The 17,623-nt window shown below is 43.2% G+C and overlaps 1 protein-coding gene across 8 annotated transcripts in view; it reads left to right on the top strand.

Moving 5' to 3' along the window:
- Window positions 1–17,623, top strand: part of SRPK2 (SRSF protein kinase 2) — a 106,224-nt gene that overhangs the window by 64,244 nt on the left and 24,357 nt on the right. For all 8 annotated transcript variants that reach the window (XR_014175751.1, XM_081957977.1, XM_081957974.1 and 5 more), the window contains exons 4-11: window positions 4,657–4,765; window positions 5,901–5,988; window positions 6,236–6,323; window positions 7,474–7,580; window positions 8,975–9,140; window positions 9,356–9,381; window positions 10,141–10,387; window positions 12,019–12,507. Coding sequence is in view for 7 of the 8 variants with exons in the window: in XM_081957977.1 (XP_081814103.1) it covers window positions 4,657–4,765; window positions 5,901–5,988; window positions 6,236–6,323; window positions 7,474–7,580; window positions 8,975–9,140; window positions 9,356–9,381; window positions 10,141–10,387; window positions 12,019–12,507 (1,320 nt within the window). In the remaining variant the exon portion in view is untranslated. The remainder of the gene's footprint in view (window positions 1–4,656; window positions 4,766–5,900; window positions 5,989–6,235; window positions 6,324–7,473; window positions 7,581–8,974; window positions 9,141–9,355; window positions 9,382–10,140; window positions 10,388–12,018; window positions 12,508–17,623) is intronic.

The following is a 17,623-nucleotide window of genomic DNA, read 5'->3' as shown; positions in this document are numbered from 1 at the left end:
CTGGAATTAAGGAGAAATTTCCCAACAGTTAGAACACTTAATCAGTGGAACAACTTCCCTCCAGTTCCCAGAAGGTTTTACACCCATTTGCACAAGTCAGGTGACCACCAGGGTATAGATAAACCTCCAAGTGGTCTCAACGACTCTCAGAAAGAGTGCAAACGATCAGATGACTGCAAGGAATATAAATCCTTGCATCCTGAACCATTCAGTCAGAACGAAAGAAGCTTCTTGGATGTGAAGTGAAACGTCTTCAAGGAAAAAACTAAAGTCCAGTTGCCTTTTGGGGGGGCGAAAAACCCCACCTTTGGGACTCATCAATATCAACCAACCCATTCTAACCGGCAAAACCTCAAACGATCACGATTATTGGGATCAAAACGCTTGTACCTTCCTTTAGTGATCCTAGAATATTCTATTTAAAAGTTTTTTTTTTACTTTAAACGAAGGAATTGCCTTAGTCCTAGGACTTAAAGGCAGGGCCAAGAAATAGTTTAGCAGAATTGTCAAGCTATTCTCCAAAGCATCTGAGAGTAGAACAAGAAGCAATGGGTGGAAACTAATCAAGGAGAGAAGCAACTTAGAACTAAGGAGAAATTTCCTGACAGTAAGAACAATTCATCAGTGGAACAGCTTGCCTCCAGAAGTTGTGAATGCCCCAACACTGGAAGTCTTTAAGAAGATGTTGGATAACCATTTGTCTGAAGTGGTGTAGGGTTTCCTGCTTAAGCCGGGGGGGGTTGGACTAGAAGACCTCCAAGGTCCCTTCCAACTCTGTTATTCTAAAAAAATTTTTTGAAGATGCGTTGAAAAGTGAAAGCTTTGGAAAGCTCGTTAGCTATTTGCCTAATCATGTCGATGTTTTTCAGATTTTAATGACTCTTTTCTTTTATACTTTTATACTCTGTGACCTCCAGATTATTTTTGAACTAACTGATTTTTCCTTTTTCAAATTACAATAGGAAGTCTTTCAGATTTAGAAAGTTAAACTATTCATGACTTTGCTGTAATTATCCAGGTATGCTCTTCAGGGTTGTCACAGAGAATTTAGCACAGGGATGAGCAAGTTACAGGTTATTCCCAGTTATTTTTGATCTCCCCAAATCCCTGCTATGTTGGAGAGGCTGCTGAGAATTAAATTTCAATGACATTTGAAGGATCAAGATTATCTCTCCCAATTTTCCATTTCTTTTCGTCACCCCGTTTTTTTTTTTTTTTTACAAACATATCAGAGTGTGAACAGAGTGGTACGTGGGTCTCATACATTTCATACAAGAAAATTAATATTAATTGTATTTGTTTCATTTAACAAGGTTGCATAATAGTAGAATTACACATCTTTGTATTAAATTATAATCTTTCATTGTTTAGTTATTCAACATTTCAATATGTTATTTTTATACCGATCACCTATCTTAATTATCATAACTTTTGGTAAGAATAAATTATTATCAATCATATTTGTTATACAACTAATATTAACACCAGCGTTTATATTACATTATGATATTCCATTATTGCTTTATTCCGTTTGTTATTTGGTTATTCAGTATTTCAAGATATTGTTTTTATATTAATCACCATCTTCTACGTAGTACAACTGAGATATTTTTAATAATATTTGTTACATTTAGCATAGATACGCATATTCATGTTGAATTATCATTTTTCGGTTGTTTTGTTTTCTGAGAACTTTGGTGCCAGCAAACACCGATAACTGAAATTTGACAAATCATTGAAATGTTATTTTGGGTTGCGATTTGAAATCAATCGAAATAATTTTGTAGCCGTTGCAAATTCTGAATCCTAGAAATGTTTTTGTATTGGTAGCTGCGTTTACTTGAGCTGGTACGCAAGTGAGACACAACTATGGAACGCACTTGTGTTGGCCAGTTGGATAATCCTTATTACTACTGCAACTTTGTAGAGAAAATGTTGAGTAAAGATTTTTTCCTAGCCCGTGTGTTTTAAATAGTAAACAGCATTTGTGTAACACAGTGGTGGGTTCCAGTATGCTTGGAATGGGCCAGGCGTCGTCCACGTGGACGCCACAGCCCGCGAATGCGTCTTACCGCTTCCACGAGCCTCCGTGACGCTCCAGCTGCTCAGAGGAGCGTCGTGCAGGCGCTGTAGGCGCCGTGCGCGGAAGTGCTAAAGACTTAAAAGACCGGTAAGGAGCTCGGGCGGGTGGGTGGACCCTCCGGAGCACCGTACCGGAACGGTATCCGTACCGCCTGCAACCCACCACTGGTGTAACACCTAAGGAGTATTTTCATGCCAAGTCATGGTTTATTTTTATGGTAGTTTGCAAAATAAATTGCAGTTGTTGTACTCACATGCTATGTTTTGACAATCTGTGGCTACAATACAATAGCAGAGTTGGAAGGGAAAGTAAACTCTTTGTAAACCAGAGTTGGTTTACAAAGAAGAATGAATTTATAGAGCCGTGATGGCGAACTTATGGCACGCGTGCCACAGGCGGCACGCAAAGCCCTCTCTGAGCATGCCCATGCAGCTCCCGCAGGCCAGCTGATTTTCGGGTCTCTGCCGTGTATGCGTGGGGAGCGGAATGCATGCAGCAGATGCATGCTGGGGGGGGTCACGTGCGCATGCAGGGGGCGGGGGGGAGCATGGGGTGTGTGATGCCCCCTCCCAGAAGGGGCAGTAGGGAGGCCTACTGGGCCCAAAAGAGGGTGCGGGTGTGTGTGTGAGGGAGCACGGAAGGCGGGGTGCATGGGGGTGATGTAACACTTGCATTGCATTATGGGTGCAGGTGCGCTGTTGCCCGTGCATGCACACACTTTTAGCATACGATGACAAAAAGGTTAGCCATCACTGGTACAGAATACGGTAAGACGTAACGGGGAAAAAATGCATTTTCACCTAATACGATAATATAACAGCCTTTGATGGAGAAATCCTCATTTGATATCTAGTAAAATAAGTTCTCTTTTAACCAATAAATATGGTGGCGGGGAGTCTGTTAATACTGAATGTCAATTAAAGTTGAATGAGAGTTAGCAAATCTTATTTATCTAGAAACGTGAAATGATAAATCAGATTTTGCACCTGTATAAAATGCGAACATAATGTATAACATAAGAGTGTTTTATGTATTTTGTGGATCCATAATATGCCAAAAGGGGATTTGGTATCCAAAGTTTTTCCACCCCCCATTTCATCCAGCTCACTAAAGTAAGATCTATTAAATCAAGAATTTAATATTGGTATTAAAAGTGCTTGTATTCATAAAGTCTTGGTAGAAGGAAGGGAAGCGGGGAACTTCCCATTGAAATGAATACAGACCAGTGGTGGGTTTCAAAATCTTTTAGAACCTCTTCTGTAGGTGTGGCTTGCTTTGTGGGAGTGGCTTGCTGGCCATGTGACTGGGTGGGAGGAGTGGCTTGCCAACCATGTGACTAGGTGGGCGTGTAAAATGTGGTGAAACTCACTTAACAACGCTCTTGCTTAGCAACCAAAATGTTGGCTCAGAAACTCTGGCATTTGAAGCACGCAAGTCTTGAAGCTGTCAAATTACAAGACCCTTGCACCCCGAACCCTTTAGGAAAAAAAACCCAGGGGTGTTCAAACTTGACAGCTTTAAGACTTGTGGACTTCAACTCCCAGAATTCCTCCTCCGGTCATGTTGGCTCAGGAACTCTGGCATTGAAGTGTGCAAGTCTTAAAGCTGTCAAGTTACAAGACCCTTGCACCCCTAACCCTTTAGGGAAAAAAACCCAGGGTGTTCAAATTGACAGCTTTAAGACTTGTGGACTTCAACTCCCAGAATTCCTCCTCCAGTCATGTTGGCTCAGGAACTCTGGCATTGAAGTGTGCAAGTCTTAAAGCTGCCAAATTACAAAACCCTTGCACCCCTAAATTACAGACCAATTGGTAATGGGTGACTTTTGAGAGCTGTGTATCTGTCTCCATGCAATTAGTGGGTTTGTGTTTTACTGAATTTCAGTGTGGTTTTATCTGTTTTTTTTTTGTTAGTCAGTGAAATGTCTTATTTTTATTGGCTTCACCACCCAAATTTTCTTGGACAAATGGGTAGCTTTATATATTGGATGGATGGATGGATGGATGGATGGATTGAGGAATGGATGGATGGAGAGAGAGAGGGAGGGATTGAGAGATTGAGATGTGGGTGTGTGGGTGTGTGGATGGAGAGGAGGAGGGATTGAGGGAGGGAGAGATTGAGAGATGGATGGATGGATAGAGAGAAGGAGGGATTGAGAGAGGGAGAGATTGAGAGGATGGAGAGAAGGATGGATGGAGAGAGGGAGGGGAGAAGATGGAGGGAGGGATTGAGAGATGGGTGGGTGGGTGAGTGAAGGGAGGGAGGGATTCAGGGATGAAATATTTTCATACACTAAGCTACTTTCTTCCTTGCAGTTATGATACAATGGAGCTTCAGAATAAAATTAAATCTTTAACGTTTGTGCCAGGATATTTTTGGAACAACGAATTAAATCTAGCAAAGCAATTTGTGGAATGTTTTCTCAGAATTGTTCCGTTACAGTCAGCGATGGTTGTAGCGTTGCAATTCTGCAGGTAGCTGGCGATATTAAGATCCTTTCCTGCGTACATAAGTAAAACGCCACACTACAAATGAAAATACATCTTTAATTATATCCTTTTGTCTTTGAAAAGGTGGCTACCATCCAGTGAAAATTGGAGATCTTTTCAATGGTCGATATCACGTTATCAGAAAATTAGGATGGGGTCACTTCTCAACTGTCTGGCTATGCTGGGACATGCAGTAAGATATGTTCTTTCTCTTTGAATCTTATTTTTTTATCATAGATAGATAGATATGGACAGACAGGATAGCCTAATACGCACACACAGACTCTGCAATATATGTATAATGTGTCCTGTGCAATCTGCTGAATGTAGCAATTTATATGTTTATTAATGCTGCCCTGACATTGGCTCCTGCATCGTTATCAAGTAGTGAAACCATAGAAAGTAGAGGCAGGCAAATTCATCAGTGTTATTGGATACATCATCTTGGCACGACTGTTGAAAGCCGCCTCTAAAAGTCCTCGCTGCTTTCACTGAATTAAAACTTTCCTCTTTCCCTCCAAGTCACTGGTCATGCTGTCCAATCCAGGTGCTGGCTGGTTGCTTGGTTACTTCACTACTCCTCTGGCCAGTCACCTGTAAGAATGACCTTGGTTCTCACAAGAAAACTTCTTTGTTTTGGCTACAAAACCCCATCTTCCCCCCTCCCTCTGTAGTGAACCTCTCCTTAGCGTCTGTTCTGACCTAGGCTTCACCAAATCACGAAGCAGACTCCTTGTCCCGACAAAACCCCTTCTTATTGAGCTAATGTGAATTGCTCCCATTCAATCCAGCAAAGTCCTGGCAAACAGTCTTTCAAGGGTAAATTTACAACCACAGACCTCATCAGGCTTGGAGAGCTGCCAGGCTGATAGGTGCAAAACTTGGCAAAGAGTCTCGGAGAGTCACGAACCAATTAAGCGAATTAATTGCCTCCTGCAAACTCCACTCCCCTTTCGCTCCTCTTTATTCCCTATGGGAGGGGCCATTCACCATCCACCTGTGTCTTTACTCCCGAGTCGGCCCTTGTTCCTTAGCTGTTCCCTTCTCCTGGCAGCTCTGCAAATGCGGACATCGGGAACAGGCTCCAGCTGTTCTTCTGCCCCACTGATCTCCGACTCTGAAGGCAGCTGATAACTGTTAAATGGCCCTGGCCCCCTCTCTGCCTCCGACACAGAGCCCTCATCAGAGCCTTCCCCAGACTCCAGGACTGGCCCATGTTCCTCCCCAACCTCCTCCCTGTCTGAGTCTGCCACCAGCTCTACTGGCCCCTGGCGGGCCACAACAGGATCAATGATAGTTTTTTTTCTTTTTTAACTATTATTTTAAAGGGGGAAACGGTTTGTCGCCATGAAAGTTGTCAAAAGCGCTCAACATTATACGGAGACAGCCTTGGATGAAATAAAATTGCTGAAATGCGTAAGTATCTCCACAACTTCCCTTTCTTTCTAGCAGTGAATTGTGTTTCTACAGATACAGGTAATTTTACAACTCATTTAGGAATAAGGAACAACGTTTTAGAGCTACAAAGTCTTTTCAGAACTGTATTGTCTTAAAAATAAACGTAGGTGCTTTTAAAATAAAATGCATTTAAAATATAATGAGTTGATGTGCTTTAATTCAAAATATACATGATGTTTTTCTGTGTGTGTGTGTTTTTTTTTAGGTTCGTGAAAGCGATCCTGGCGATCCAAATAAAGATATGGTGGTCCAATTAATTGACGACTTTAAAATTTCCGGCATGAATGGCATACGTATCTTTTCTATCTATTTTTCTTTTCAAGACTCATTAAAGAGGGTTCATCCCGGTGGCGGGATTCAAATAATTTAACTAACGGTTCTCTGCCTTAATGACCAGCTGAGTAGGCGTGGCTTGGTGGTCATGTGACTGGTGGGGTGTGGCCAACTCAACCTCACTCACGCCGATGGGCGCTTTCGCCTTAGCTGTGACAATGTAGTAAGGGTTAACGGGAGAGGCAGTTTCTGTAAACAGGGAAATTGAGATGAGGCTAGAAACAACACCAGAATGTTTCCTTCCTGCCTTCCTTACGGGATTAACCCTGTAAAGTGGGAATATAGGAAAAATGACTTTTTAAAAAGTGTACGGATATTTCAGTTATTCGGATATTTCATGCAGTAGACAAGTAAGTCATATTCATTTTTGAGCGCTCGCTTCAATTGTCTGACAAAGCTCTAAATTGGCGTTTTAGGCTTTTAAAAATACGGCAAATAACTTTTGTAATAATCTGAATATTTTTTGTATTTTTGGAAATAAGATTTTAAAATTCAGCTTAAGGTTTATACGGGACTAATCTTACAATATTTTCTTAAAATACCGACCACGAAAGATTTCGTGTTCTAAACGAAATGTCCTTAAGTACTGTAAGTGCAGCTATCAAGTTATATTACGATATACAATATTTATTTTACAATATTTAATTTGCATAACACAGCATTTATTTCTGCACGTTTGTCTGTTTTTATAACTATGGGAATGTGTCTGTTTTCATAGTGTCGGCTTTGACAATCAAACAAACGATTCATCGTCACTAAATAAAATACCAGCTGATTCTATAACGGATCTATGTTACATTATAATTCTAATTATACTTTTAAGGTATTGTTCCTACAGGAACAATTTACGTTCTTTTGACTCATACAAACTACGTTGAAAATTCCTTTTGCTGTTTCCTAAGATGTTGTCATAGAGATGTGTTGCACACACTATGAGGTTTATTTTTCTCTCTCCCTTTTTTTAATTGCAGCATTTTTATTTAATGAAATTAATTTATAGGCTCTGCTCAGATATATTTTTTCTCCCTCTGTTCTGTTGTGATGGCTTTGTAAACATCATTGTGTGCCAGTAAAAAAATCACTTGCCGTTTATCCTTAACGGAAACACAGATGTCTGTATGGTTTTTGAAGTACTTGGACACCACCTTTTAAAATGGATAATTAAGTCCAGCTATCAGGGCCTTCCAATCCATTGTGTCAAAAGTATAATACGGCAGGTGAGTTTCCAGTATTCATGTATCATTAATTCAGGTGTTAATATTGTCATTGTCTGTCAGAGCTTGAAGAGATTATATTGTTTGATATTTTAGTCCTCCTCCCCCAATACTTCCAACTATTCATAGTGTTAAGAAGAAACTTTCCAGTAATTCGTCATAAGAGCTCAGTTTTAACACTGAGATAAGTTAACACTTGTAAATAAGAATATTTAAAGCGTTCAGGTTTAAAATGAATTAGTTACTAACATTTTACAACCTGTAGCAGTAGGTCAGGGGGTCGGCAACCTTAAACACTCAGAGCCATTTGTAACATTTTCCCACAAAAAAGAAAACACCGGGACCTGTGCCTGACTATTTCCCGAGCGGCCACAAAACTAGTATATATCATTGAATTAAACATTCTGCTTTCTTCTGAAATTTTTCTTTTATTGGATTTACCCATGGTTGGCCTATCAGGGGTTGAAAAGCTCAATAAATCACGTGCCAGCAGGTGTTGGCGGTTGGGACGCATATTTTGAGCAACGGGGAGCCGCAGCAGAGGGATAAAAGACCCACATGCGGCTCCAGAGCCGCAAGTTGCTGACCCCTGCGGTAGGTGAAATGACATTGTGCTTGCCTCAGCCAGTCTTATATAGCAGTGGTCCCTAACGTCCGGTCCGTGCACTGGCACTGGGCTGCGGCATGTCATAAACTGGGCTGTGCAAAGAAGCCTCCATGGGATGTAGACGGCACCCGAAACCACGCCCCCTCCTGGCCGTGGGAAAACCTCGCTCCACGGAACCGGTCCATGGATGGCCGAAAGGTTGGGGGCTGCTGTTACATAGCACTTAATACAGGTAGTCCTCGACTTACGTCTGGTGGCTTACGACCCGAAGATCCAATCCCGTCATGGTCATGTGACTGAACGTCAGACCCTCGCAATAGCAGTTCCCCCCCCTACAACGGTTGCAACGGTCATGGTCATGTGATCCAAATTCAGCTGCTTGGCAACTGACTCAAATTTATGACGGTTGCAGTGATCTCCCTTTGCCACCTTCCGACGAGCCAAGTCAACGGGGAAGCTCTATTCACTTAACAACTGTGTTCCTAACTGAACAGCTGCAGGGATTCACTTAACGGTGGGATGAAAAGTCATAAAAATCAGCCCTTCCCCGCTTAACAAATGTCTCACTTAGCAATAGAGGTTTGCTCCATTACAGTCGTAAGTCGAGGTCCACCTGCACCATGTTACTTTCAGTACACCTTAGGTCGCCCTGCTTGTAAATGCTGAGGTTAAGCAACATCTGGAGGGCTGTGAATAGTTCCTCTTTGGGGCTAAAATGTTAAAATCCTGACCGGCGTCCTTGTTTTTGATGGTAATGCCATTATTCTCCGTCTGAATATTTTGCAATCAGGTATTGCAGGGTTTAGATTACCTCCACAGCAAATGCAAGATCATTCATACGGATATCAAACCAGAAAACATCTTGATGTGTGTAGACGACACCTATGTGCGGAGAATGGCGGCGGAAGCGACCGAGTGGCAGAAAGCGGGGGCGCCTCCTCCCTCTGGCTCAGCAGGTAGCGGCGTTTAAAATTCATATTTTCCGCAAATGGGACAATGTGGGCTGTAATGACAACGGGTTGATTTTACATAATGGGAACAATACGTGTATTTGAACGCACAAGGAATTTGCTTCTGGTGGAGTCTTATATCCATTGTTTGCTGTATTTTTAAAATATACACTTGAACATTCATAAATGTGACTCTGGCTGTCTCCTATTTTATTTTCCAGTGAGTACTGCCCCACAACAAAAGCCTGTAAGTACTGTTACATTATTGTTACTTAAGTATCTGATTTTTTTTTTTGCATAGTTGAAAGATAAAACCTTTTAAATTTCATTTATGAATCTCATCTGATGACAAGTTTTTTTGCAGTATCCTTTCCCTGGAGCGGGGAGGGAATGGGGATTTTGCAGTATCCTTCCCCTGGAGCGGGGAGGGAATGGGGATTTTGCAGTATCCTTCCCCTGGAGCGGGGAGGGAATGGGGATTTTGCAGTATCCTTCCCCCTGGAGCGGGGAGGGAATGGGGATTTTGCAGTATCCTTCCCCTGGAGTGGGGAGGGAATGGAGATTTTGCAGTATCCTTCCCCTGGAGCGGGGAGGGAATAGAGATTTTGCAGTATCCTTCCCCTGGAGCGGGGAGGGAATGGGGATTTTGCAGTATCCTTCCCCTGGAGCGGGGAGGGAATGGGGATTTTGCAGTATCCTTCCCCTGGAGCGGGGAGGGAATGGGGATTTTGCAGTATCCTTCCCCTGGAGCGGGGAGGGAATGGGGATTTTGCAGTATCCTTCCCCTGGAGTGGGGAGGGAATGTGGATTTTGCAGTATCCTTCCTCTGCCACGTCTACCAAGCCGCATCCACAGAACCGGGAGTAAAAAAATTTTGAATCTCACCACTGGGCAACGGGTTTTCCCATCGCTAAATGTATGTAGTATCGGCAGATCAACAGCACCCAATCCCCTGATTGTGTCTCCGTGATTCCAAACAACTTTGTCGATTTTCTTTTTTCTCCAGATTGGAAAGATCTCTAAAAATAAAAAGAAGAAACTAAAAAAAAAGCAAAAGAGGCAGGCTGAGCTCCTGGAAAAGCGTTTGCAGGAAATAGAAGAACTGGAACGGGAGGCTGAAAGGAAAAAAACAGAAGAAAACGTCACCTCTACGATACCATCCAACGACCAAGAGGATGGGTACCATCCGGAGGTCAAACTAAAAAGTGTAGAATTAGAAGAAGTGGCAGATGAAGAACCTGGGAACGAAGATGGTAAGTTAGTTCCTTAATTTGTTGAATTTATTTGGCTGCCCAACTCATAGACATACTGTATTTTTCGGTGTATAAGACGCACTCCCCCCCCCCGAAAAAAAGTGGGTGGAAATGTCTGTGTGTCTTATACAGCAAATGTTGCCCAAGCCCCAATGATTGGCAGTTGGATTTGTTTCACAGAATACCGCCTATCAGCTGTTCCACGCTGCAGAGATCGCCGTCGCCCATCGCTGCCTATTCCCGCCGCCTGGAAATGGGCTGAAAATGGAACACCCAGAGGATGAAAATGGGGCGCGCGGAGACCGAAAACGGGATGCATGGAGGCAAAAATTGGGCTGTGTCGAGGCGGCGATAGATGGCGACAGCGGCGATGGGCGATCCCTGCAGCCTGGAACAGCTGATAGGTGGTATTTTGGGAAGCAGATCCAACCGCCAATCAGCTGCTTGTGCTAAATCAGGCTGTGCTGAAGTTGACCAGGCTGTTTGCTGCCAGGAGGCAAATTGCTGGGAGGCAGAGGCAGATTTTTTTTTCTTGTTTTCCTCCCCAAAAGCTAGGTGCGTCTTATAGTCCGGACCGTCTTGTTGTTTGAAAAATACGGTAAGTCTCAGGGACTGTATGTACACAAGTAGTCCTCAACTTATAGCCATTCATTTAGTGACCGTTCGAAGTTGGCACGGAAGAAGTGAGTTATGGCCATTTTTCACAGTAACGAGCACCCCCTGGTCATGTGATCGAAAATTCAGATGCTTGGCAACTGGCTCATACTTATGACGCTTGCAGTGTCCCGGAGTCAAGTGATTCTCATTTTGCTGAGCAGAGTCAGTGTGGAAACCGGATTCACTTAACAACCGTGTTACTTAACGGTCATAGTGATTCACTTAACAACCATGGCAAGAAAAAGTCGTCAAATGGGGCAAAGCCCACCAAACAGCTATTCTTGCTCAGCAACGGAATTATGGTCGCAAGTTGAGGACTAACTGTATGCTTCACCTCACCTTGTGTTGTGGCTCGCCAGTGGAGTTGGCAGCAGATTTTGGATAGTGAGGAAGTTTGGGAGGAACATGGGCCAGTCCTGGAGTCTGGGGAAGGTTCTGATGAGGGCTCTGTGTCAGAGGCAGAGAGGGGGCCAGGGCCGTCCCACAGTTATGAGCTGCCTTCAGAGTCAGACATCAGTGAGGCAGAAGAACAGCTGGAACCTGTTCCCAGTGTGCGCATGGGCAGAGTTGCCAGACAAAGGGAGCAGCTAAAGAACAGGGGTCGACTTGGGAGTAAGGCCACAGGTGGATGATGAATGGTCCCTCCCAGAGGAAATAAAAGAGGAGCGACAGGGGAGTGGAGTTTGCAGGAGACAATTAGTTTGCTTAATTGGTTCATGACTCTCCGAGACTCCTTGCCACGTTTTGCAGATATCGGCCTGGCAGCTCTCCAAGCCAGATAAGGTCTGTGACTGTAAATCCTCCCTTGAAAGACTTTGCTGGATGGGAATGAGCAGAATTCACAGTATATTAATAAAAGGGTTTTTTGTCAGGACCAGGCGTTTGCTTCATGATCTTGGGAAGCCTCGGTCAGAACACCTTGAAAGTTAGGATTTTAAAAGATGTTTTTACCTCATGTCCTTTGTATCCCTCAGGAGAAACGGAAGACCAAGACGAGAAAGAAGACACGGAAAAAGAAAACACAGAGAAAGATGACGACCTGGAGCAAGAATTAGCCAATTCCGAGTCCGCGGATCCCGCTTGGATAGAATCTCCCAAAACCAACGGCCACATTATCGACGGCCCTTTCTCCCTGGAAGAACAGATTGAGGAGGAAGAGGAAGATGAGGAAGACAGCCCCAACACCGAGCAATACAACCTCGACGAGCCAAACACCAAAAGCGAGTACAGTTACGATAGCTCTTACGAACAATTTAACGGCGAATTGCCAAACGGACGTCATAACATTCCGGAATCACAATATGATGAATTTTCAGCTTCGGTGTTTCCCGGAGCTTTAGATTCGGTCGCTTGTGGTTCGGTGGTTTCCGAAGAATCGACGGTAACCGAAAGAGAAGAAAGTACTCCATCCCACGACCGGAGCAGGACGGTTTCGGCATCCAGTACGGGAGAGTTGCCCAAAAGTAAGCATTTTCCGTTACCGTAATGTTATGCGATCGAGGTCTGTTGTAGTAGCTCTTAAGTGAAGATGCTTCTTCTATACGGCGGAGTCCTTGGTGCTCTCTGAGCTTGGATGTTTTCTTGCAGACATTTCTTTACCAAACTAGGTAACATCATCAGTGCTAGAAGGGAGAAGGGTTTATGGAGAGGAGGAGGAAGAGGACTGTGGGGTCCTTGGTGCTCTCTGAGCTTGATTGTTCTCTTGTTCGTAACCTCGAATCTGCCTGATGCTGAGACGGTAGCCAGGTTTTCAGAATAAACCTTGATTTAGATGGGCCTGCAGCTGTGCATAGGCGTGGACACCTATCTACGCTGCGCGGAGGTGGATGAGTAAGTACAGGTTGCAGATGGTTGCAGACCAGCTGACGTGCCCACCTTCCAGATCAACAACCACAGGTTGTGTAAAAATGTGCGGTCCTGCATGCTGATTGATTGATCGGGCTTCTTTCTTCTTTGCGCTCCGCCTCGCCAGAAAGTGAACATTCGCAGGAGTATAAATGGAACAACTACGCAGCCGCCTCTGAATGACAAGCGCACACCTTCCCTAATGTGCAGGGATACCGTATTTTTCGGAGTATAAAAACCACCTTTTTCCCTCAAAAAAAAGAGGCTGAAAATCTGGGTGCGTCTTATACACCGAATACAGCATTTTTTTGCCTCCAGAAACCCCGTCCCCTTCACCAAAATGGCCATTTAGAGCCTTTAGGAGTCTTTCAGAGTGCTGCTGGGGACTGGGGAAGGCAGAAATGAGCGAAAAACAGGCCGTTTTTTGCTCAATTTTGCCTCCCAGGAGCACACTATAAGCCTCCTAAAGGCTATGCATGCCCTTTTTTTGCTCAATTTTGCCCCAGTGCCCCAGGAGCTCTCTATAAGCCTCCTAAAGGTTGTTCATGCCCTAAAAAAAAACAGGCCAGTTTTCACAAAAAACGGGCCGTTTTGGGTAGGTCTGCAGAGTGGAAAAACTTTTATTTTTTAATTTGCTTCTTCAAAATCTTGGTGCGTCTTATACTCCGGTGCATCTTATACTCCAAAAAATACAGTAAGTAGGGCTTAATGTGAAAAGAAAGAATAAGAACATGGCATTGTTAAGCAAGTTTATGTGTTGCTAATGTCCAGAATGCTTCGTTTGTGTCGTTAAAGTGTAGGATGCTTCCTCCGCTGTTATTTGGTGTGGTATACTCTTTTTTTAAAAAATCGAAACACTGTTTTTGGGTAGAAGTGAAAACTGCATAATAAATATAGCATACCTCAAAGAGGGGTTGCCACAGAGAAGGGGTGTGTGTGTCAAGCTGTTTTCCAGAGCCCCCGAAGACCAGACAAGGAATAATGGATGGAAACTGATGAAGGAGAGATTCAACCTGGAAATAAGGAGAAAATTTCTGACAGCGAGAACAATCAACTAATAGGACAGAAGTTGCTTTCAGAAGTTGTGGGAGTTTCATCATTGGAGGCTTTCAAGAAGAGATTGGACTGTCTTTTATCAGAAATGGGGCAGGGTCTCCTGCTTGGGCGGGGGGTTGGACTAGATGACCTCCAAGGTCCCTTCCCACCCTGTTAATCGCTCTGTCAAATGACTTTCTGTTTGCACTACAGTTCAAATAGTGCTCAATTTACCATCATTTTTTTGGTGACAGTTTGAAGTTACAGAGGCACTGAAAAATAGTGACTTATGATTGTTTTCACATGTAACAAGCAGTGCAGTATTTCCATGGTCCTTGACTTAAAACCGTTCATTTAGTGACCGTTTTGTCAGGCCTGCAGCCGTCTTTTCCTTTGGATCTTCGGCCTGCCACATTTTCTATTACTCTACTATGCATTTTCTATTGTGGGGAAATGGGAGTGGGGGATTGTACGGAGTTAGATGCTATGTAGCCATAACAAAATTCTTTCTAGAAAACCAAGGTCATCCTTTCTCTTTGCACCTCTGCACCTGACCAGAATTGGATAGCTGGAACTGCCAGCGTGACAGTGGGAGATTGGACCATGGGATGGACTTGTGGGTGTTGGGGCAAGATCTTGAACTTTCAACTGGGTGGAGAAATCCGGGAAGCTTTCAGATTCGGGTTTTCCCAGTTGTGGCTCTCGTAATTAATTGGAACTTTGAGCAATACTTTGCCCCGGACTCTGATTTAATTTTGGATGCTATTTGGAATCTTGACACGTTTGAAGTTACGAAGCCACTGAAAAAAAGTGACTTACGACCATTTTTCGCACTTACGACCGTTGCAGCATCCCCATAGTCACGTGATCAAAATTTGCATGTCTGGCAACTGGTTCACGTTTATGACGGTCGCAGTGTCTCGGGGTCACGTGATCCCCTTGTGCAACGTCAGTGGGGAAGCCAGATTCACTTAACAACCGTGTCACTAACTGAACAATTGCGGCAATTGACTTAACAATGGCGGCAAGAAAGGTTGTAAAACGGGACAAAATTCATTTCACAAATGTCTCCCTTCGCAGTGCACACATCGGGCTCAATTGTCGTAAATCGAGGACTACCAGTACAGTGACAATTCCTGAATAGAGTAATAGAAGTGGTTAAGTACTGACCCTGGACACATACCCAGATCCCAGAATTATACGCATTACATATTTATCTCAAAAGACGTTCTAAAATGAGGCGCATTTCAAAAAAGTGGGATATTTGCAACAATACCAGACAATTTCCCTTAAAGGATATTAATTTTTTCTTTAACGTCAGGCAGCCTAACAAACTCTTAAGTAAGTCCAAAAAGCTGACCTCCTTTGGACAATTATCTGATGGTTCCATTATAATTTTGTACCGAAAAACTACAGATTTGCGTTTCTCCATGTCTAGTCTTGTGAAAAGAAGGACTAGGAGAAACATGATAGCAGTCTCCCAATATCTCAGGGGTTGCCACAAAGAAGAAGGAGTCAAACTATTCTCCAGGGCACCTGAGGGCAGGATAAGAAGCGATGGGTAGAAACTAATCAAGGAGAGAAGCAACTTAGAACTGAGGAGAAACTTCCCGACAGTGAGAACAATTAATTGGTGGAACAGAAGTTGCCTCCAGAAGTTGTGAATGCCCCAACACTGGAAGTCTTTAACACGATGTTGGTTAACCATTTGTCTGAAACACTATAGGGTTTCCTGCCTAAGTAGAAGGTTGGACTAGAAGACCTCCAAGGTCCCTACCAACTCTGTTATTCTATTCTATTCTATTCTATTCTATTCTTTCCTATTCTATCCTATTCTTCTCTACTCTACTCTACTCTACTTTACTCTATACTCTTTCCTTTTCTATTCTATCCTGTCCTATCCTTCTCTGCTCTGCTCTGCTCTATTCTATTCTATTCTATTCTATTCTATTCTTTCCTATTCTATTCTATCCTTCCCTGCCCTGCTTTATTCTCTTCTCTTCTCTTCTCTTCTCTTCTATTCTATTCTATTCTATTCTTTCCTACAGAAAATCAAAAAACGAAGCGGTACCTTCAATTCTAAAGTTTAAAAAGAAGACTGGACCGGAAGGATTATCCTGTAATTCATTTGTAATTCTGGGATTTGTGTTGTACTCTTTCTCGGAGTGGGGTGGGTGAGTGAATCCTCTCAGCTGATACCGTTCCATCATATCGGCTTGTAATATTTGTAAATAACCAATTCCACCCCAGGATAAAGAGTAAAAAACCACAATATTTTGGAGGAATGTGCAGTTTTGCGGTGGTTGCGCTAATTTGAAAAAGCAACTGCTTTCCCTGAAAATTCTTTGGATGGGCCTTCACATGCAATGATCTTGCAAGAGGACGGACGTACATTTTCCTACTACTATCCCTGTAGAAAATTGAGCCTGAGACACATCAATGAAGAACATTACCTGGGACATTAAAGTCAATCAAATAAGCCACCTTGTCTTCGATACTCAAACTAACTACAGCCTCGCTCTCAAATCGACATCCTACCGCAAAATATAGGTAAGATCTTACTTTTCAATGCATTCCAGTTTCTTGGTTAACATTAACCTTTAAAATACCGTGTTTCCCCATAAATAAGATAGAGTCTTATTTTGTGTGCCCCCCCCCCCGAAATAAGCACTTGGCCTTATTTTCAGGGAGGTCTTATTATTTTTGAGGTGCAGGAGGCAACGAGTGTGGTCACCTTATGGCTGCTGCCGTGTTGCAATATTTTCCAGGAGGGCTTATTTTTTTGGGAGGGCTTATTTTAGCGCATGCACTCAAAAGCCCAATTGGGCTTATTATCCGGGGAGGTCTTATTTTCAGGAAAACAGGGTAGTAGGGTGTTTTAACAGCAAGGGAATTTGGGGGGCAATTAGGATACTTGCTTGGAAGACTATTTTCCTCACCTGTTTATTATAAGCATAATGTCGCTCTGAAGAATACAGAATAGAATCCCTAGCTAGCTAAAAACCTCTCCCTTGAGTTGAATAATTTATGCAAAAGCATAATTTAATCTCTGTTGCATAATTTGGGCCCTGATGATCAGCCAATGGGAGAGCGCCGCTTTATAAATGGGTGCCTATTTTCATTACTTCTGATATATAAGATTATATTTTTAGCGGGTTCTTTTCCCCCCCCCTTTTGCAGAATACATGGTCGAAGGATAGGGACTTCCGTCTAGCCCGCCGCAGCACGAGATCTCCAGCGAGATAAACAAGGAAAAAGAGCCGAATTCTTGGAAAGTTGAAGAGACGAAATTAACCAAGGAAGAATGTAGAGGAACTCGGCAATCTGTCGATGATAACAAGACAAGAAGATGAGCAGAAGCTGCAGGAGTCTTAGAAAACTAGCAGCCAAAGCGGAGAAAAAGCAGGAGCAAACCTAGTTTTATCACAACTCTGGAATGCTTTTGGACTTGGTTCATATTCTTTTGTTGGATCAGATGAGTGGGATAGATGACAACTTGGCTTTCGATGATTTTTTATTTCCGTAGCGCTAAGCGAGTTTTGGATCAAGCTGATGTGACACTTTTTTTGGGGGGGTCATTCTTTCCTTTTGGAGCGTCTGACCTTGGCGGATACGCAAATTCTCCAGGAGCCCACAGCTCATTGTCTCTGAACCACGGTGGCCGTGATCAACATGCTTTTTTAAAAAATCCAAAACGAA

This window comes from Natrix helvetica (genome assembly GCF_964273705.1).
Source record: "Natrix helvetica genome assembly, chromosome: 6".
Classification (NCBI taxonomy): domain Eukaryota; kingdom Metazoa; phylum Chordata; class Lepidosauria; order Squamata; family Natricidae; genus Natrix; species Natrix helvetica.
This window is presented reverse-complemented; position numbering and strand designations above follow the sequence as displayed.